The sequence below is a fragment of the Pagrus pagrus genome (genome assembly GCF_965226575.1).
Source record: "Pagrus pagrus genome assembly, chromosome: 23".
Taxonomy (NCBI): Eukaryota; Metazoa; Chordata; class Actinopteri; order Spariformes; family Sparidae; genus Pagrus; species Pagrus pagrus.
Window position 1 is genome coordinate 6500881 of NC_140205.1, and position 23223 is coordinate 6524103.

A 23223-nucleotide genomic window follows, 5' to 3' on the forward strand; every position below is an offset into this window, starting at 1 on the left:
TCATGTAGCGGAGCAGCGCAGCAATCCCAGGGGCTGAGTCAATGAACTCCCATCTGGTGGTGTGGATGTGACTGATGGCCGGACGGAGTGAATTTCCTTTCCTGCAGAAAGGAAATTATATAAACAGGGATTGTGAAAATGTTTGTCCTCTGCACATAGACGTTATGTTAAATATTCTCACCAGCCCACAGGCTCATTGTGCCAGGCCCCCCCGAGCCCACCCAGCATATCTCGCACGGCTTAATCCCACACTGTTTTTCCAGGCCTTTCATTCCCCTCGCCGCTGATGTTCTCGTCTCCTCCCCGCCACTTATTCTGCCACGCGCAGAGCATTCCTCTGACTGTTCAAACACTGCCTCCAGAGTGCCTGCCCTTGTCGAAATACTCCCCAGTTTTTTAATTTTCACTCCCGAGTCCGCGTGCCGCGCTCCCACCTCTGGAATGCAGAGGCGAGGAGAAAATAAAGGCACTGTCTGTCGCCGCTGTTGTCATCTCGACTCAAGGACGGCGAAAATTGTTGTGGGGAGAAGTTGATTGCAGCTCGGTATTGAAGTTGAGGTGATCATCTTACAAGTCTGGTATTTGGGATGTCTGCTTTCCCTTCCTTTGTTTTGAAGTGTTTAAAACTTCAAACAGATCTGTTTTGAAGCGGGGCCATAGCTGTGACTGAGGACACAGAAGGCCTCTCATCTTTTAAATACATACGGTGCACAGGAATAGACATTTTGAGAAATATGCTTATTCACCTTGGTGCAAGGAGCGGTCTGTAAGTTAAATCCAGCAGCTGGTTAGCTTAGCTTAGCATGGAACAAGGGGAGGCAGCTATCTTTGCTCTATGCAAAAGAAACAAGAAATAGTTTAAAGGGATAGTTCAGGTCTTTTGATGATGGTTGTATGAGGTGTTTATTCCTACTCAGTGTGTTACCTGCAGTAGGTGACCATCAGCACTCCCCATGTGTGGAGAGGCATTGTATCGGCAGCAAGGCATATTTTAGTCACCTAACGTAAGTCCCACCTAAAAAATACAAATCCATTTAAGTGCACGTTATGGTTTGAAGGTTTTTGGCACGTAACGTTGCCGTCAGACGGCCTCTTCCTTTGGCGCTACGTTCCACTCGTGCGTAGGAATACGGACGTTGTACGGTTGCACCAAACGGATGCTATATTTTCCCCAAAACTACGTAGTGCACCTTTAAACAGTCGTTGTACTTTTGACCTTTGCTCATGAAGACCATGAGAAGCGGATGATAGCTCTGGAAAAGCTAATAAAGTGAGTCAAACTTTGGTTTCCAAGTGCTCAGTACATAAAATGTGTTTTTCATTCATCTTGTGACCTCTCAGATTTATCATAAACCCCCCTGGATGGTCTGGACCTCTGATCGGTGCCGAGGTTTCTGCCTGATATAAGCTGTTTTTTCTGATTATTCTCAAACCACATGAATGCGCCATAAGATCATATTGAGGTTTGGTACACAGCCCTTTTAATGTCTGGCTGTATGGAGATGTTTTTATAAGCGCTCCATAATATGAAAAATCTTTGTAATTTGTTGTTCCTTAGTGTTTTGAACTCTCCAGAAACATTTACCGAACGAGGCAGAATGAACGACACAAGACGAAGTCTGTGTGGGAAACAAGTGCACTTTATCTGAACTCATTAATGGACTTTTTTTTTCATTTGTTATGAGAAAAACACGACTTTAAGGCTCAAAAAAAGGGATTAACTTGCTGCGACAGATAACTGCGCAATGTAGCACGGCTATTATCATTGTATATCTATGCAATTATGCCAGCAAAGCAGCACACTGTCATTACTGAAAATGAGCTCTGTAACTGAGAGAGCGGAGATGTTAGAGGAGGCTTTACAAAAGCAGATTGGGGAGTTTTTAAAAGATGTCAAGGAAAAATACCCACAACACACATTTTGTCTGAAGATGGATTATACTCAGTCATTTCTGCGTTTGCGTTACAGCCCTGTCCTCTAGTCGAGAGATAAACAAAAGTGGATTTCTTTTTTTTTGCCTTTAGAGCTATTGCTTCTGGCGAAAACTATTACAGCGAGCAAATGCTATTAGAGGGAACAAAATATGCTTCTGAAATTTTGAATATCATTAACGAGAGGCTCGGCTGAGCAACACTCGCCGCCCTTGAAGATGTTTCATGAAAATACAAAGGCTTTCGTTCTACAAAGACCTCGACAGCGCTCAGAGACGTCAAATCTCTCGCTGTCAAGTTCACCTGAGGGAAAGAAAAGATTTGAGAAATAATGAAAATGTGTTTTAAAGACGTCTCTGGCAATAAAGTTTTTGAATCAGGCGACCTCTGCGGCTCTTTGTCCGGCTAGAAATAGACTGTAATTGATGTAGACGCACTTTCAAGGGGAGAGGAATGACAATGCGGCTTGTTTTGAAGCTTTCATGTAATAAAAGTTTGATGAAGTGCTCCAGTCTAATTTAACAAACTGTACTTTTTGAAGTAAGTGTAAGCAAATGTCAAAAAAGAAGAGACATATTTGTGGTATGATGAAAAAAAAAAAGCCTTATTATTGCTGCTCTGCTGCCATGCCAGTGGAAATACCGCTGCTCTGCCTCTCTCTCTCTCTCTCCTCTTTTTTTTTTTTCCATGGAAAGCTGGATTTGGGAAAAGCCTTCCCTCTCTCCTCCTCCTCCAGCCTTCACATCCGGGTCAGTTGGGCTGGTTGGAGCTGGGTGCTGCCTTCAGGTACCCCTCAGAAAGTTGTAAACTTATGAAGTTTGGAAGTTGTAAACACATTTCCTTGATGCGTTTGAATAAATGTGACACTTAAGATGCTTTTTTTTTTGCAGTGTTTCGTTTTTTTAAGAAATCAACGTTTAAGTTATACAATGAATGATTTGTATTGATTTGTTGATTTTTTATTTATTTATTTAAATTATGCATTTATAGGCTAAAGCAGGGGTTTCCAAACTTTTTTATATCAAGGACTCCTACAATAGATGCAAATTTGACTGTAGACCCCCAATTTTAGAGGACTTTGTCGATCAATTATGACCAAAACTATTTCTCTCCAAAAAATGTGATAAAAGTTACTCATTTGACTTGGGACCCACTGAAGGACCCCTGTTTGAAAACAACTAGGCTTTTGCAAAAGCCGAACAGTACTTTGAAGTGGTATATCTGCAAAAACAAACGTATCAATTGGTGATCAATTGGAAATATTTTTGTTTATTAATCATTTAATGTCATTTTTAGGACAACAATGCTTAAAAATGTCATGTTTTTGCCTCTGAAATGTGTATTTTCCACTTTTTTAAAAGTCTTACATGATATTAAACTGAATATTTTTTGTTTATTAATCATTAATGTAATTTTTTAGGGCAAGAAAGCCTAAAATGTTCATGTTTCAGCTTCCCAAATATGTAAATTCCTCTTTTTTTTTGGTCTTCTATGATAGAAAACTGACTATTTTTGGATTTGGAGCTTTTTTCCAGCCATATAAAGATTTCTGAATGCACCAACTTGGACATTTTTTTGCTATTTTCTACCCAACTGATCAATAGGTGGTATAAGTGCAAAAACAAACTTATAAAAGTCTCAAAAGTGATTTAATGTCTGCATGAGTTTGTTAGCAGGTTATAACAGAGTTGTTTACATAGTAATACATAAAAAATATGATCATTTAAATACTGTGACTCACATGTTGTCTTCTACCACTAAAGTCTGTTTACATAATTTGGTGGGAGGTAGGTAGGAGTTGCGTCGATTCCGATCGTGGAGCCAGCCCGTGAAGGCAGCACAAGTTGAGCAGCTCTCAGTTAACACACAGGCAGACTGATGATCCAGCTGCTGTGTGCATGTGTGTGAGTGTGTGTGAGAGTGTGAGTGTGTGTGCGCGCCTTGACATGGACACAACTGGCGTTTACTGTTGAAACTGGACTCGTTGCAGTGTCACGGTGACAGCGGGGCGACTTCAGCCGAGCGACAAAACTTCTTCCACGGCCGCCCTCATGTGATATCTACCCCCCCCACTCCCCACCACCACCACCACCACCTTGTTTGAGCCATGTCCAAGAGCCTGAAGAAGAGGAAGCACCACTGGACCAACAAAGTCCGTGAGAGCGTCCTTTGCAGGAATGAGGAGGGGGAGCTGGGGCTGGAGCTGAAGGGCGGCGCGGAGAATGGACAGTTCCCGGTCGTCGGCGAGCTTCTCCCGGCGGGCGGAGGAGCGCCGAGCAACGGCGGCCAACTCTGCCAGGATGAACTCCTGCTGGAAGTCAACGATACCCCGGTGGCCGGACTCACCACCAGGGACGTCCACGCTGTGGTCAAACACAGCAAAGACCCGGTCCGACTCAAGTGTGTCAAACAAGGTAACTTTTTCTCTCTTTTTTTCCCCGCATTTCGTTCATTTTCTCTCCTCGACCGTTAGCTCGTCTGACACGCTTTTGTGTTTTGACAGCAGCTATTGTCTCCTGAAACTGACACTCTCTCCATTTTTTTTTCCCTCGGTGCTCCACACAAACCACGTCAAGAAAATCAACTTTTAAAACTGTTTTTATGTACTTTTACGCCTTTTATATCCAAATATTAGCATTATTTCCAGTGTGGTTGTTGTTAAATGGGTGTTTGAGACGTGTTTTTAGCAGGGTCCTGTTGCTAGGGGTAGCTTTCTTTTTAAGGGGGTGTGTTGCAGAAAATACACACTTCACAGCCACACACACACACACACACACACACACTTCAACTACACACAGCCTTGTGCATAACTAATAATAACAAATACATAATACTTTCTTGAGGCTGCATTCACTGTAATACTGTTTAAATGTCACGCAGCCACCATAGGTCAAGATTACAGGATATCCAATAAAGGTATAATACCACTCAGATAAACACTGGATTAGATTAGATGTTGGGGAAGATTATTAATTTGCCCCCAAACCAAGTCGGTCTCACACGCAACAAAAGACATCCAGCACACTATAACAAGCAAACATCTCCCGTAGTAGCTCCACTAACAGTTTACATCGCATGTTTTATGATGTAGGCGCTGAAACAGTCAGGTGAAGTTCGGATTAGTCCATCAGTTGGCAGTTATCAGTCAAAACAGCACGTTTGAGTCCATCAACGTGGACATTTTTTGCTTTTTGTCACTAAATAAAGGTATAATACCTCTCAAGTAAACAATGGATTAGATTAGATGTTGGGTAAGATTATTAATTTCCCCCAAACCAAGTCGGTTTCACACGCAAGTCCAGCACAACATTACAAGTAAACATCTCCTGTAGTAGCACCACTGACATATTTCAACATTGTGCATCACATATTTTAAAACATACAAGTTGAAAAGTTACTCAAAGCGTGGATTAGTCCACCGATTGGCTGATATTAGGGTGTTAAAACTTCCTATATCGATATATCAGCTGATACACACACACTTTTTGCAGTGATCCCCCAACACGTGACAACAATATGTAATGCAGGCAGGATGCTTTACAGTTTCACATTAAACTTTATTGTCTAAAACAAAATAAAGCATCACTGGTGCACAATTTACACACTTTACATCCCATAGTTTAGCTGAAAAGTTACTTGAAGCAACATTACAAACGAATATATCCTGTAGCAGCATCACTGACGCCGTATTTCAACATTTTAAATCACATATTTTATCACGTATGAGCTGAAACGGTTAGTGGAAGCATGGATTATTGGATGATTGGCAATAATTTTGTTTATTAATCGTTCATATAATCAGGGTTCCAGGTCGCACTTGCACCCCAAAAAAGAAGCTTGAATGCATCGACATGGACATTTTTTTGCTATTTTTTGACCAGTTATAGGTGATAGGAGATTAGATGTTGGATAAGATTAATTTGCTTCAAATTGAGTCTGTTTCACACGCAAGTTCAGCACAATATTAAAAACATCTCACTGAAAAGTCTGTCAAGTGCGACTCACCAGTGCACCTGATATTCAGCAAGCACGTTTAAACTTATTGTAACTTCATGTTGCGTGTGCTGAAGAAAGACATATATCTTCACCTTATTCCTGTTCACAATCATTTGAATAATTTTTTTAAGAAGTTAAATTCAAATATATTGTTAATTGTAACCTAAATTATGTGTTGGTGCACCTAAAAGAAGTTGGAGCACCAGTGTAGCCACTGTAAAAAGTTGGTCTGGAGTCCTGATTGTTTTTAAGGGACAGTTTCTTTGAGCCTTCTATCATAGTAAACTGCACATTTTTGACTTTTGGGTCTATTGGCCTCTCAAATGTTAACGTTTCCTGATTTCTGTTTTTGTCTTCTGTGATAGTAAACTCAATATTTTGGGAGTTTGGACCATATAAAGAAGTCTGAAGGCACCAACTTGGACTATTACAGAAAGTAATTGTCATTGGCAGCCCTGGACGTACAAACGTCTGTGATCCTGTAATCTTTGGGCTACTTGTAGTTGTGGGTTTGCTCTCTTTCTTGACTGAGAGAAAATTGCTCTTCATTTACTGTTTAACCTTTGAATCACATATGTAATTTTTTTCCCCCTGCAAAGCAGACATTTAAGTATGCAATATTTATTATCCAATTTATGCTACGTTGAGTGGACTAAATTGGATTTGGAAAGGATATTGTATAAATATTAGAGCAAATCCCCAGGTCCCTATTTCAACATTATGGCGGTGTCACGAGAAATGAAAAATACCATGAAGTATGATAAGGTCACAGTTATTGAATGCCTCAGACCCATTTTTTTTTTTTCCTGAGCAGTGGACTGCTTAAGTGAGTGTTTCACATGCAGCCAAGGTTGTGCCGTTCAAAGACTCCATAAGTTGTTGGAGACATCTTTTGAATTGCAACACATGCAGAGCAACCCATGTTGACTCATGCATGTAAAAGGAGCACGAGTCATGTAAATGTGCCCGAACTCCAAACTCTATCTAACGCTTGTCAACTTTTTTCTGCTCTGGATGTGAAGCTCTGATGTCACGGACACGCTCCGCTGGCCCGTCTGCGTCTTTGATCCTCGCTGCTAATGACGCCGGGTGTCTTGCGTTGTGAGCTCAGAGCAGCAGGATCTTTGGGGCTCTCGTTTTGGGGGTGAAAAATCAGAAAAACCCTGTAAGAGGCTTTGGATCAAAGTGTGTTTGTGTGACGATGTGTGTGCGTTCAGCATCAGACCAGGAATTTATTCAAAAGGCAGCCGAGCCTGTATCAAAACTAATGTGTGAGTTTTTTTCCCATGAAATATTTATATTCTCCAGTGATTCACAGAAGTGATTGATATTCTGGCTTTGCTTTCCTCATTTCTGCTCCATCGGTTGTTTACAGTGAGTGTCAAGTTGTTTTTAATATGTACATTAAGTAAATATTATGGAGGGGGAAACACTCTGCAGTGTCCTTGCAGCAGTGGGTTCAAATAACAGATAATATTCAGTTGAACTCCTGTAATCTGTTTCAGTATTATCACAGTGAGCCAGGCCTCATGTATGATACACGTCCACTTCCCCCGCTGCTGTATAATTTTTTAACAACGAGAGTGTGTAATTAAGATCTTCCTTCATGATTAATCGTTTGTTAATAGTTAACTTGGTAACACTTTATCTTAACCATCATTAATAAATGATACATTTATAGTTCAACAAACTTCAGCTTACATTTAATTGACTGTTAACAAACAACAAAATGCTTTATGAACCATTTATTAAGCAGTTGTAAAGGTTTATAAACATCCGTTGAAACTTGTTTGTTAGCAGTGAAATAACGATTAAATGAAGTTTAATTAACTATAAATGCACCATTTATTGATGAAGTGTTACCATGTACTTTAACTAATGTCAGAAGCAGTTTCCCAGCATGCTCTAGAGCCACGAGTGCTTCTAACAACTTTATTAGAAATGCTCTGTGTGACACATGACATGGATGCAGATACTGTAGAAGCATACAACACTGCTTTGAGCTGGATGAATACGCATTGCAAAATGTCTTTGTGTAGTGGATCGTAAACCGCGTTTCAGGTCACTGAAAACAGAACTTTTGGAAAACTCCTGCAGGGGTGAAGATATATGTTTATGTGTAGTCATGAAAACAAGTTTTTTTGGCTTGTGTCCTTTGTTTGGCAGGCTTCTGCCTTACGGGAGAGGTTATATCGCCACCTGCTGCTTTGGCATGGCCTTGACAGCCTGCATTTGCGTTTTCATACCGTTGGCGTGGCCGAGGAAACAAATGCATTTTTAAAAATACCTGTGTACAATTGGACTGGGCTTCAATAATCAGTTTGGGCTCTATAATATTTCAATATTATATTGATTTTGTGATATGACGCGATGTGTCGTCTTAGATTTTGGATATTGTTATATAGTAATCTGGCATGAGTGTTGTCTTTTCCTGGGTTTAAAGGCTGGCATTACAGTAAAGTAATGTAATTTTCTGAACTTATCAGACTGTTCTGCTTGTTCCCATACTCCCTAATCTTTGCTTAGCTTAGGTTAGCAAATGCTACCTAACTAGCCAGCTAACATATAAGCCTTATATCAAGAGCACCAACATCAGCCAGGTTTGCTGCTTTCTGCTTATGTCTGTGGTAATGATAGAAAAAGTCGGAACAGGACATATTGGTGGCTGACGTGTCTTTAAGATGCATAAATTACAGTTCCAATAGAGATAAAAATAGACATGAAGCTAAAAACAAAGACAACCAAGCTGATCAAAGGTGGATAAAAATAATCATAGAACTATAACATACATACTTGTAACAGAAAAATAGGTGCATCTATAAATATAGAGTGTATATATAGAGTGAAACAATGACCAATAGCTTCAGTATATTCAAGTCAAGTGTTTCTCTAAATTGGACATAATACAAATAGTGCAGAGAAATACATGTTGAATGGATGTACAGTACATTTAGTTTAGTGTTTCACTGTATAAATCTGATCTACGGACAAAAGTGTGGTCAAAAAACCTTTAACTGGAGATTTACACCAGCTTCAAACAAATTCTACAGGAGCTCAAGACTCCCCGAGACACAATAACAGCTTTATACAATATTGGAAGTATTAACTGTCAGAGGATCCACAGATACTGTTTGTATTATCAGCACTTTCTCTGTTACTAGAGCTTTTTCTCCATTGTGCTTGTGCTTAATGTGTTTTTTCCCACACGCTCTTTCAGATGGTCGACAAATCACTTAGACAGGCGTGCTTAGATCGAGATAAATATTGGTTATTGTTAGAACTGCCAGGGCGTATAACTGTAAGCAGAATAATGTAATTGCCTCATCCAGCCTTGGAAACATTATTGTAGTTATAAGCACAAATATGATGTAAGGATTAAATGATAGGGAAGTACTCTTGAAATACGAGATCTGCTACTTGAGTCTAGATGAAGGTTTTGGTCAAGCTCGGCTGTAAACAACAAAGAGCAGCTGCCTTATTTGAATTGATCCATTAGTGGACTTTTCAGGAATCTGAGCTGTTGTCATTATTAACAGGAGCCACTTCAAATAGACAAACTGCCAGCAGTTAAACTTAACACCTTCTCCAATACAAGGTTACAATGGACCAGCTACGACCCAATAAAACAGTCATAAATTGTGCTTTGTTTTCCCTTCTTTTGCCTCTAGCCAAGGAAAAGGGTCACACTGACCACGTTACACGCATGGCCGATCTCCAAAGGTTTTTCATGGCCTTTTTGAATAATACATCAAGTTCTCTTTTGCGGTGGTCCGCTGCTTCACTAATGTCACGACTGTATAAGTGCTGTCCCTTTCTCTTGGGACACCTCGTCTGAATTGCCAACTTTTCTTATGATCTTCTTCGTAATTACACGAGCCGGATTATGAATCACACTTTTTTTCCCTCCACGGTGATCATGAATCATGTTTCTGCTCTCAAGCACTTAATTTCCTACGTGCTCTAACATGGCTTTAATTTTTCACAACATCTGAAATCCTACGCCTGTATCCCCTCTAGGTCTTTTATTACTCTCTAAGGTGAGCATTAAATTAGATTGCCACCAGCAATCAGGCCGGCCTGTAGTATTTAGGATGTAATTAGAATCTCAACAAAACACTGATGAGTATATAAGAGAGCATAGGGCTCAGTTACGTTCCCCGGGACACAGCAAATTCTCATTAGACCAAGACATTATGGATAACGTTAGGAAAGGCTATGAGACTTCTTCCTGTGGCTAATGTAATCCCCTTTAGATTTGATGCTAGTAAAGATGAACGTTGGAATATTTCACTCTATTAGAGCTTGATATACTTGCTTTTAACTTGGTACTTGTATGTGCATATGCTGTTTCTGTAGGGATGCATTATCCGCCGGATAGGTATCCGTGTTGTTACCCCATCTACTTTTAAGCGGATCAGGTATTGGTTTAAATACAGTTTATTTGTTGTTGTCTTATAAAACTGTTTCAGCTAACAATTCTGAAGTGATGGAGGGCCACTATCTCAGGTTTCAGCACTGAGGTCGGCAGTGTTGGAACAGAAAATGTAAGATCGATGGATCTCTAGTAACCTGAAATCGGTCCAGATTTTCTCAGCTGGCAGCCAAGACAAGGCAAAGTAATCCTTTGGGGCAACTACAACCATCAAGTTACGTCCACTAAAAGTGCTTGTTTTTTGCCACCCACAAACTGAGGTTGTTGTTGGAAGTGTCTGACACCATTATAGAAACAATTCTATGCGATACAACTTTTTGTTAAGTAGTGAGATCTTTTTTGTTACCAGAAACACAAACTTCATTCTTTTTCTGAAATTGAGCGAGAGCTGAGTTGTTGCAGGAAGACGGCGTGAATCGTGAGTCAGAGTTGAAGAGAGGAGTTTGGATCTTATTTAAGAAACTGCTAGCAAGAGTTTGTTTCTGAAAACTGAAACTATTTAAAGCACCAAAATGTAACCTCCTGGTGTCAAATGATGATGCTTTGGGTTGGTGTCAACACCAGGGATAAGGGATAAGACTCACCAATCAACTATCTTTCTCCAGGAAGTTACATTTTGGGGCTTTAACTAATTTTAACAATCTAGATAAGGCAAAAACTGTAACAACTCACCTTGTGAGATATTAAAGACTTGAACAAGACTTGTGATTCTGGTTACCAAAAGGATCTTACACTTGAACAAAAGGTCGCGACTCTGGACTGAGGTTTACTGGACCAATTTCAAAAGACTGACATATTTAAGAAGCAGCAGGTCTGATGAAACTTGTCAATGCTTGAGTTTGGACACTTGGGCCACATCTTGCTATGAGCATCCAACTGAATGTCATAATAATGAGCCGCGTTAACCTTGATGGTAACTTATATGATGATGTGATTCAACTATGAAAAGCTTTTGAAGTGAACCAAGTGCAGCAGGAAGATAAATAACAGTAACTTTACGCAGCAGATGCAGTATAGATAAGGCTCGGGGAGAGCATTCTGATTTTGGAGCTTTATTAAGGTCATCATGTTGATCAATACTCTGGTGTCAGGTAGGGATGATTCAATCCTTATCTGCTGCTTGGTGGGTATATTTTTAATCCTCCAGGTACACACAAGCCTGCGGGCAAGCATGTGAACAGTACCACTTGTATCGCAGCCACTTGCCAAATGGTAGAAAGAAAGTGTATCTGGAGCGTTACAAATTCGAATCTCTATTAGCTCAGTCTTACCTTGGATAGTCTGCCTGAAGAGTAAAAATTCAAACTGTCGCTTTCTCTGTAAGTCATGAATATTGCTGCCGAAGCATCGAGATAAATTAGCTTTACTTCATACTCCCTGCTCCTTTCCCTCCGTCCCTCTCACACTCACACTGAACTGCCCCAGTTCAGCTTCCCGTTTCAGCTCCAGTGAAGGATTAATGCAGCCAACTATGGAGGCTGTCACTGCATCTTTCACTGCCACCACGGTGAGAAGCTCTTACTGTAGCTGTACTTCACCCTGGCTGCAATCTGAATGCTGATTGAGCCTTGCTGAGTGGTGTTGGGTGCAGGTAAGAGCAGACATTTCCAGGTCAGCCGAAGGCAATCAGTGTGCTTGCCGGGTGCCCACTTAGTGTTGGCTGGTGTTGAGGAAAGTCATTACAGAAGCCTGAGCACGGGGAGCTTTTGCAAGGCAAAAATGGCAGCAGTTTTAAAAGGTTGTTTTTAGCCAACAGTGTGGCTCTTGGGAGCAGTGTCAGCTGGTCCACCACTTCAGTCCAGAGGCAGAATATCTTCACAGGTATCAGACAGATTGCCTTGACACTGTTAGAGACAATTGTTCCTAGAGGATGGATCCCAATGACTTTAGTAACAACCTGATCTTTTATCTGGCATGCTAGATGCTACATGTAAAAAATAAATAATTTAAATATCTAGTAGTTATTAAAAATCATTGGTTTAAGTGTATTCCTGATCTTGGAAACAACAGTTGATCAAAAAACCTTGACTCAGAGCTTATTTAGTAGCTGTTCTGTCTGAGTTTCCCCGTCATTTCACATGATCTCCATCAGCAGATGGAGCATTTTTCCTGGGCACTTGGAGTATGTCTAGGTACTCTTAAGAGCTAGGGGGGATGTGTTGGGTCGGTTTCTGGTTGAAGAGAGAACTTTTGTCAATAACAAGTTGGTGCTAGGTGTGCAGTCTGTTACAATGCTTAAATACGAATAATTAATACAAACTAGTTTCAGTGTACAAAGCAATAAAAACCCTTCTTAACAATATACAAATCCAGTACTTTACATGAACCTGGTAAGGTATGTGCTGTAACCAAACCACGAGGACGCCTTTCTTACACGTGTTCAGTTGCTTGGGTCTCTTGCTTTCTGGCAAAAACTTTTTTAACTGTAAAGTATTGCTGAGCGGCTGACGATGACGTTTCTGCAAAAAGTTAGAGAAGTTCCTGCAGACTGGACTCAGAGCCAGGACTTAGACAGGCTTTACTGTTGACATTTCAACCACAACTGGTCCTCCTCAAGTGCTTGCCAGAGGATTTGGCCGAAATGTGGCCAATAAATCTTTATCTATGTCTAATAAGCCGCGATTCCACCTCTCAGTTTTGTTCATAGTATCCCTTGTCCTCTCACCTGTCTCACCTGTCCCACCTTGGTCACATCTGATTAAGATTTCTGTGCAGTGACTTGTCCCCTCTGTTGTTGCCCTGTTTCTGATTAAAAGATGTAATAATACCTTCATATGCTGCACTTGCAGACAAACCAGGAACACTGTGCATAATGATGTCTCATGTCCTCATAGACGATTCTATACTAATACCACTCATACGATGGATGAGTCACTGTCTTGTGAAGTGCATGCTGGTATGGCTAGAAGCTCTGTTGGCGCAAATATGTAGCGTAAAGTAATTTATATGAAGGTCAACCTTGTGCGTCCACAGATAAAATTGTTTTGCAGGCAGGAATCCTGAGCATAAAAATCTTTACCACAGAGAGACGATTCATAAAACTGCACCGCATGAGCCATCCAGTACAGCTCAAGGGAAAACCAGTTTGTTATGACACTATCAAGTCAATGGCGTGTGCCAAAGTAATGGCATGATTGATGTGGGTGATGATGAGTTTGGACTGGTCACTGGTCTGTCGGGCGGGGGGGGGTGGTTGAGAGATGGGACGGGGCAATCCCTGAGAAGTTGTGTTGAGTCAGACGTACACTGTTGTGTGGGAGTGCCTTAATGATTCTCACTAGAGTCAGACCCATCTGTCTTCTTGTCAGGGTCCCATTGAGAGTGTTAAGTTGCACCAGCAAGTGTTACACAGAAAGTGCGATACACAGAGAGACTCTCACACACACACACAGTTAAAGAGATGCTGTGTGTGTGTTTGTATCGGCACGTCTCGGGGGCCTTTGCACCACTTACCACATGCTGTCCGATCACGCCTGACAGAGGTTTGGTGGAGAGATCCTGTTGTCGTTGCCTCTGTTACACTGTTTGACTGCCAGGCTTACCTCTGGGGACAGGTAATGATAAGGCACACACACAAGCTCACTCTCACACACGTATAACTACCTTTCCCTCCTTGTCAACATCAGCCATCTGCTGTGGCAGGTCTAAATATTCAAAGAACCGAGGAATGGGAAGGCTGCAGACTTTCACACGTGGTAGTGTGTGCGTGTGTTTGTGGATTTGTGCCTCGCAAAAGGTCTAAATTCATGAAATATCGATCATTTCCGATTCTGAATATTTAAAGCAGTTTCAGTATTAATTTTAACAGCATGAACAAATGAATATAACCCTAACACACACAGTACACAAGCCTATCAGAGAATCACCGAAGCTCTCGGATTGTGGTGCTCCTCTCTCTAACCGGTGGAAAGAAATCTTTACGACCTTCTTCATTATCCAAGTTCTATAGATAAATGGTGTCTATAGCATAAAGAAGCTGAGAATAGAAAGGAGCCCTTTACCTTTTTATTACGATGAATTATAGATGAATGAGAGGCAGCGCAAGTGTGTGTATGAGTATATGGTTTGAATTTTCTCTCTGGCCCACAAAGCTGCTGATTCAAGTCCTCCCTTGTCTGCGTCCTTTATGTCGGCGGCCTTTATGTCGGCGTCCTTTATGCTCAGGTTGTTCGGAGTGAATGTACAGTATGTCATTCAAGTTGATTCTGAATGTGAGCGAACTATGAAGCTGTCATTTATTCTGCAGCTGCTTTGGTTCATTTAATAGCGTTTCTGAATGGACCTGCAACAGCATGTAATCTACAAGCACAGCATGCGTAACCTTTATGCTCTTGATGTGTGTTATTGTAGCTAACCCATAACTGATTTTATTCATAGCATACAGGATTTTAGTTTAAAGCCACTTACAGCTTGATTGAGGACCTTGGCAACAATCATTTCTATGATCTATTTAAATACAGTTTATCTTATTAAAGACGTAGTATGTTATATTTCCTCATTTACTGTCTAAAAAAACTATACCTATGTTGTATATTTTCTTGAGTTGCGTACTGATTTTAACCCAAAGGTGTCCAACAATGTTTAAACACAGAGAAACCCCTAATTGTACTAATTTTTAACGAATCATGTTGGTCACCTGTTGCTGTAATTTCCAGGCAAACATCAGATGATGTCAGACAGTGAGGGAGGAAGTCGGCGAACGTGACCAAACATAAAGTCAATAAAACTTCAATACATTACAACATTTTTGCCCAAGACGCATCAGATTTTTCTCGGCAATGGTTGTTTAACAATGAACTCCTAGTCGACTTATTGAGCGAATCCCTTCAGATATTTCAGTCTGGGCTAAAGTAGTGAAACAACTGTGACTAACACTGTCACCCAGAGCCACGGTGCGAGAGTCCAAGTGTTTCTACTTGAAAATGCCAATAAATCAGTCATCAAATCAATTTTCTGTTTATCGACTCAGTTTATTGACTTAATTGTTTCAGCACTTGGCAGATCCTGTGATTATAAACAGGTTTCATATTTTGTTTTGTGAAAGATCCCTCCAGATGGCCCAACATATTTCACTCCAACTAACTCAGAACTAATGATTCTGGCATTTTCAGTGTGCTAAGTGAAAGAGGATTAAACTCCTAATTTATGTTTACAAGGATATTGAAAACCGCCACATCAGAAAACACCTACACCTACTTGGCCACAGTTAAAGTGTGTTTACCTGTGTGGATGTGGTGGGAGAGGGAGCTCGTACAGCTTGATGATTGATGGATGATTTTGGCAACAAAAAAAGCTGATTTCGCAGTGTGTGGCTGTGAATTTTAATAAATAAAAGCCTGGGTATAGACCTTGTTTACTAAAGAGTAACGTTAAGCTTTCAGTGTGTATTTTAGATGCTATATAGTAAATAATTTACTGACAGCGTACTGTATATGCTGACAGTTTTACCCTGAGTGACACCAAGGTTATGTCTTCTTTTAAAAAACATTTCCCCTGCAATGTTTTTGTCAACTCTTGTCCTGAAGATAAGGAGATTCTTCTTCATCTTCAAATCACTGTTGTCACCTTTAGTCAAGTTTCATTTTTTTTCTTGCATGTACAGTAGAGCCGTCTTGTTTTCACCCTCTTGCGGGCCTCTCCTTTTATCTCAAACCAATCAAAGTCACCAAGAGGAATAGTGCAGACACCAGCAACCCTGTAGGCAGATGATGAAGCCAGCGTAAACATCAGGGTTGTGATGAATCACAAAGTGGCTCAGGATTGCAGTTGTGCAGCTAGGTGCAGCCCCCCCCCTGGATACTGTAAGATTTTGCAGCGGGAGATGTTGTAAGATTTCACATTTCATGTTGGGAAAAGTTAATATTCCTGCTCCTGCAAACTGCCAGTGGTATGAATATAAATGAGAACTAAATGGGATATTTTGGAGCGAAGGCATTGGGGAGGGTGAAATTGGCTGACCTGCTCAGGGAGAGAAGGGAATATTAAGCAAACTCCTCAGCCCACACTAGTTGTTGCTGATTCACCATAAAAGGGGAGGAATCAATATGGAACGATTTAAGCCTTTCTGAGAGCCGCGGCGGTTGGTCCATCCTTCCCTGCCGGTCTCTTGGCATGGATCAAACAGTCTTGTCTTTTTTTATTCCACGTCGATGAGTGTTTGTGTGTGTGTGTGTGTGTGTGTGTGTGTGAGACAAAGTATTTGAATTTGTGTCCACCTCAGGATGTGTGTTTCTGAGTGGATTAGGGTTGGACCAAGATGGATTTTTTTTTCTTTTTTAAGACTAATCGGTTTTACAAATAGTTGTTAATGAACAACAAAAAAGATTGACCAAACATACAGGAACACCTGTTACTACCAAGCTCCGAGGGCACAGCTAATATGACATTGTGGTCACCATATGTGACTTTTTTTCCTCTCCGTTAAGCTTACATTGTAAATGATGTGGCTGGAAAATGGTGATTTTTTTTTTTTTCTGCATCACCAACCCTGTGAAATTACTTGTTTCACTATCAGAATTTTGTTCCATTTGGTCCAATAACATTTGGAAAGTCTAGAAGAGCTGCACATTTAAATCATTTATCCTCATTCAGGCTAAACAGCTCAGCCAGTGCATGCTCTATGGGCCGCACAATACAGAATGTGGAAGATTCAGGCACTTTTTATAAGTTTTATCGGGATGAAAGTGGCTCAACTTCCAATGCTGTAATCAAATTTTCCTTAATAGATTTACGGTTGTGTTTCCATTCTAGTGTTGTGTGTACGCAGTTAACAAAGACTGTGGTGGATTAATTTCCGTCACAACTCGTGTTAATTTTTTAAACATTGTGTCCTTGTCTTAAAGCAGAAACAGAGTAAAACAGGCTTGTCATTTAAACTTGGCGTCACTCTATCTTGGCTGACTGAAATGGCAACTGTTGCTGGCAGATTTAAGTACAGTAGCTGTAGCTAGCTAGCTGCAGTAATAAAAATTAACTACTTGAGTTGGTGTCAGATGGACTTTTTAATGTTGCTACCTAACAATATCTGATTATAGAAGTAGTTTTGTACTGAAGCTATGTTAACAGACATCAGCAGTTTCTTAGTTTGTTGTTGTTGGTTTGCCAATAAATAGCTCCAGTAACTTCCCCTGAAACCACACATTTTTGTTTTTACACATGTTAATTAGGATGTTGGTAAAGTTACAGATTCTGGTAGGCATGTTCTTGAGATTTAGTGATAGCCAGGCTAGCTGTTTCCCTCTGCTTTCAGTGTTTATGCTAAGCTAGGCTAACTGCCTCACAGATCTAACATGACATGGCATCAATCTTGTCATCCGACGCCGAGCAAGAAAGTGAATTAGCATCTTTCCCAATGATGATATTCCATCTACCTTACAGACAAATCAGATTCTGATCAGAATCCTGTTTGGGTTAAGTGCTTCTTGGAGAAAATGCAGCGTTATTGATCGATTACAAGGAGGAATCGCAGAGACAGAGCTGAACTGACGGAGCAGCAGTTTGTGACAAGAACAAGAGTCTGCAATAAGACTGTAAACAAGACATTGATTTACCGCCGGGGAGTATAGATCCTACAAGGAACGATGAGACACATTAGTAGCATGTCTATTCAATAAAACCTGGCGCTGTCTCAGTGTTGTAACAGTCTATTCACTGATCACATCTGTCTTACTCTGCTGTCTCACACTGAGGATTCATTTGTCCTTGAGGCCAGTACTGTTTGTGGAGAGTTTACAGGTTTTTGGGATTCCAGTCAAGTCTTATACGAGACTTTAGCTTCCCTTTAGCAACCTCCCCTCCGCCCTGTTAGATTTGCCTGCAGCGAGGTCACCTCCAGCTGCTTTAAGCCAGCTCACATCACCACTCCTGGGAGTTTTTTTTTCTTTTTTTACATATGCAGCACTGACTCTCTCCCCTCTTGCTTTTCTTTCCCCCTTTTCTTTGTCTCCCTCCTTCCTATTCACACACTCATTTCATCCCGTTCTCCTCTGGGAACTGAGAAAGGCTCGTTTAAATAGGTTCGGGAGATGAAGAGATGGACTGCGCAGCTCGGCCTGTCTGTCCCTGTGCTCGCAAACATTATTCATGCCTTCCTAACTGTCAGCCACAGAGCGAGGGACCTTCTGAAAGACAGCCTGGCCATGAGAGAGAGAGTGACACACCTGATGCTCAACAGATGCAGAGAAAGCACAGAGAGGAGGGAGGGAATGAGAGTTGACAGACAGCGAGAGGAGAAGGGTTGGCACTCTGTTTTTCACACTATTCTGGTTTTAATTCGATTGACAACCACAGCAGTGCTGTTTTCTGTGTTCCTTCTCGCTCCATCAAACCAAGGACATATTTTTGGGCATCACCTTTATGCTTTGTTTGCTACTCGATCCTCCAACAGATTTGTTGTTTTAACCTCCGCTTTGTAGCACCATTAGACTTCACTTCACACAATTTGGTCAATATTTTATTTAAACAGAAAGCTTCTTCTAAAAACGACAAAGGACACGGTAATAAGATTATCCGTTTGACAGATGAGGGATAGCTTAATGTGCTGAAAAATAATAAAAGTTCCATTGTTAAAAAAAAATACAGCTTTTCTGTCTCTTGAAATGAGATTAAGTTGTCACTCTGTTCTTATTGTCTTTGAGACAAGTCGAGAAGAAGCCAAACGTTATTTCAGTCAGGAGATATTTAATTGAAAGAAGGGCTTAACAGAGAGTTATTAAATATTTATTTGACTTGGTGCACGATTAAAAAGTCGAAGAAATATGAGGAGTCTTTGGCAATTAGACCCAATCATGGCGCCATTATATCAAGGAGGAAGTCGATGTTTGGGGCTCATTCTGTCAAATACCGATGCTTTTGGTTGGTAGGTCGGCCCGGCCACCATCCCAAAACATCAGTGTTTGATGTAGACACATCGACCCCTTCGGCCTCTGTCCTGATCGTCTGCTGCAGACAGGCCGGCTCGGCCCAGGATGCTCTGCCACCCGGCCTGTTTGCTCTACTTACAAGCCAAGAGACACTGCAGCTGCGATAGCCAGAGTGGTCGGCGTGACCACCGGTGTAACTACGGCTCAAAATCTGCTGCACCAGCTCCACCGCTGGCTGAGTGTTTTACAAACCAACTGTAAGAAAAACAAAAGCACAACCCATTAATACAAGAGTGAGAAAATGAGATTTGATGGAGAGGTAAAAAAAAAAAAAAAGCTCGTCAGCTCGCTGTTTTTTCAGTATTTGTATTTATTTGTGTGATTTTGTGTGTTTTTCACTGTTGTGTTACCATAATTATAACCTGTGTGCCTTGATAAAATGGTTATATTCAAAATAAAGATGTTGAATTCAACCTTTTTTTTTGCCTGGCCTTTGAAAATGATAGAAGTAGGACAGGTCATTGAAAATGATCAATAATTATTGATATCGGCTGATATGAAACTTTACTATCATGATGGTCTAGTTTGACGGACTGGAAAACGAAGCGTCAATATTTGGAATTGAGACTCAAAAATCAATTTTCTGACAGATTGGACCTTTTTAAGTGAGAAGTGATGCTACCAGCTCTGTAGGAATGTGCCCCTGACAGAGTCTGGACACTTGTGGTTGTGATGAAGTGGTGAATGTCAATTGCTCTGATCTGAATGGATGTGATGTGGAGCAGGGACTTTTGATAAGCTCGGTGGAAGGACAAATGGGCACTTGAAGTGAATGTGGTGGAGGAAGGTTGCATCGATTTGACACTGGACTGACAGCTGACAGCAGCAGAGAAAGGAGCAGTTTTGCAGCAACAAAACTATTCGCTCACAGAGGTCATTACTAGTTTAACTGAAAGAGTGACACGCTCGAGTGGGTAGCAGTAAAATGTCGATGAAGATAGTCTTCCTAATTTAAATTCAGCTCAGCTTCATTTTAAGCACATTTCCTTTGGGTTGTTTCTGTCATTATTGCAACTAAATGATTTGATGCACCACGAGTTGCAAGTCTGCAGCAGAAGAAAATGAAACTTGGGTTTGTTTTAATTTGATCAAACTCTCAAACAAACGTCAAACTGACTGATTCTCAAAGGAAGAAGAAATGGATGAACAGAGTTAATTATGGAGCTCGGAAAAGACAGAAAACACATTTTAATTCTCCGTACGCTTCTTTGAGTTTCCTGTTAAATTGCTGTTCTGGTTATCTGGATTTGTAAGTGTAGAACAAAATTGGCCAATAACATCATGTTGAGAACAAGACTGGGAGATGTAATGATGGTTTGTGATATTGATGGGAGTTATTGAAACAAGTTCTTGAAATTGAGTGCTAGAAATAGCTGATTTGTACTTTTCTTCCGTTTATATTTTTAGTTTTTCTCTCTCCAAATCAGGTGTCTAAGAATAGAGGGTCTTGTATGCTGTACAGATTGAATCTCCTTGAGGCATATGATATTAAGATTTGTGATATTGGGCTGAATATAAAATATGTGAAGTAAAATCTAATTAAAATTTGACGTGACTTGACTACTTGCCCTCCAGAAAAACTTGCATAAGCGGTGGTTCGACTGATTCGACGGCAGCACAGGAATCGTTTGACAGCACCTACCAAAATGTTTTCAAATCACACAAAAATAAAATGCTTTGGTTAAAGTTTGATTAGATTTAGACAAAAAAATTAATTGGTTAAGTTTAGGGAACAATCAGTAAATAGGCGGTGACTCTAAGTGGGAAGTAGGTTGGAAACATGGACCAGTTTGAAGCCTCATGTTTGGCATTATGGGGGTCGCCATTTTGGTTTTCTGGAGCCAGAAGTGACCATATATGGATGAGGACGTAGATGGGACCTTACTTTTCAAACTGAGCATTATGCTTTCAACTACGGATTGAGAACATAAACTCGTCAGGAAACTGATTAACGAGGTAATAAATCAGGGGAGAATTATGGACATTTTCTCATAAGCTTACATACAATCAGACTTCTTTTTGAAACCAGTGAAGTTTCCCCCTAATTAAAAAGAGGACCGGTTAAAAGCACTTCTGCATTGACTTCAAATGGGGAAGGAAAGTTTTTTTCCCCTAGATGTCTTCAGTCACTGCAATGTTTTGAGCATTTGCCGAAAATGCTGACGCCAACAGTCTGGCATCATTCCTTGTCATCAAAAGTGCATTTTCTCTAGTCTTTAGGTTTGCATCACAGTGTACCGAGTGAAATGAGAGAATGATTGTCCGTTCCTTACCATCACAGACACATTTGTCAAATTTTCTCTCGAAGACCGCTTCATTTTACGACCCTAACGTCTTTCAAATTCTTGAAATTTTAATATCGAGTCACATATTTTGAATTTATAGATATTTCCCATGCTCTTTGCTGACTCAGTTCTTTTAGCCTCAGCGGATTTTCAAGCTGAGATATAGCTTGACTTTCTTCACATAGTCGACCTAAAGTGAAATGAAACCTCTACCTGATTTCGACAATGTTCTTTGGATATGCAAGTTAATCGTAGGTGTCAATCAGACGAAATGTATTCGTTCATCTGGGTAGAGAGCGCTTCGAAACTTGGCACAGCTTCAACGAGTTTGTCTTTTATTTTTTGGCAGGCAGTCGGTCTACCAGTCTTTCAGATGTGCCACTCTAACAGCAGCCAGACCCTTTATTCTAAATCTTAATCTTTACCCATTTGCTCTGCTCTGTCTGGACTGAAGTGACACATTTACGACCATCAAGAGTGTTGCAGGCCACTGTTGCAGAAAGGATCGATAAACTGCGGTTCTCAATACAAGCGTGAAGGAAATGGTGGAAGATGTGATATAAAAGAAGATCTTGTCACTGACTCACCTTTGACTGTAATGAGAGCATCTGTGCCCAAGAGGCTGCAGGATGAAAAAGGGCTAATTGTGTGGTCACTACACCTAATTATCCTGTGTGAGTGAGGTGTAACATGGTTTCTTATATCGAGGGACGAGCTTTTAAGTCAGTTGTGCAACCAAGACACTGACGCTCCTTTCAGCACTGGGTGTACTCTGTAAGATTTGAGCCCAGTATACAGTGACCCAATTTCTGGGCCTCGTCTGAGAGTCGAAAGTCGAAATTGGCTTTGTTAGGTGCTGTTTTCAGTGGTGTGTACAGTAGCGAGCAAGGACCAATCTACTGCTCCTGACTGGCCTTTGGACATTCGTATGAATTACCAATATGACATCAATTGTGCTTGGCTTTTGTCCGGCTCTCGCACTGTTGACGCAGAGCCATGACCCAAAGGTCAGTATCTCTTTTTCTCACTGCGACTGCACAAAGTGGTAAAAAGAACATCTGAGCGTGCCACGGCGGTGTAAAATAAGGAGGCCAGGTTGGTTGAGCTGTGGCAACAGCAGACATGTCTCTTTTATGGTTTCCTCCTCCTCTTCATATAGCACGATCTATATGAATGGCAGAAGCGTTGGCTGGAAGGATTAATGTATGATAAACTCTGAGCTTTGGCTTTACATCATGGGCAATTGACCCTACGGCATAAGTTGGAATTAATTAAAAACATTTCTAAAAATGTTGAATGTATGCACAGCGTAAAGATGTGCCTTGTACTACACAATGGTTGAATAATAATTTATGTTATCACTTTTTGGTTTTTTTAAAGTTTTGCTTAAAATTAAGTGCACAGTCAAAGGTTAAAATCAATCTCTGTGGGATGTTTGTCTTATTTGTTCTGATGCCAGAGTAAAAGGAAGAAGCATCTTTGGGCTGTCGGCCATACTGTGCTGCGTCCCTGCTCTGTTCTCAATAACCCATGGCTCTTGGCTGTGATTTTCTCCCCTGTGCTTGGTTTCTTTAAACATTGATTTTATTCTTCAGGAGCTTCGCGCATGCTGAAAATATGTTGTCCAAAATATGCCCTGTTTGACTTCATCCTCCCA

The 23223-nt window shown here is 40.8% G+C and overlaps 1 protein-coding gene across 11 annotated transcripts in view; it reads left to right on the plus strand.

Moving 5' to 3' along the window:
• The first annotated feature begins 3792 nt into the window (after positions 1–3792).
• magi2a (membrane associated guanylate kinase, WW and PDZ domain containing 2a) overlaps positions 3793–23223 on the plus strand; it is a 226257-nt gene continuing 206826 nt past the window's right edge. For all 11 annotated transcript variants that reach the window (XR_014621567.1, XM_084346037.1, XM_084346041.1 and 8 more), the window contains exon 1: positions 3793–4346. Coding sequence is in view for 10 of the 11 variants with exons in the window: in XM_084346037.1 (XP_084202163.1) it covers positions 4040–4346 (307 nt within the window). In the remaining variant the exon portion in view is untranslated. The remainder of the gene's footprint in view (positions 4347–23223) is intronic.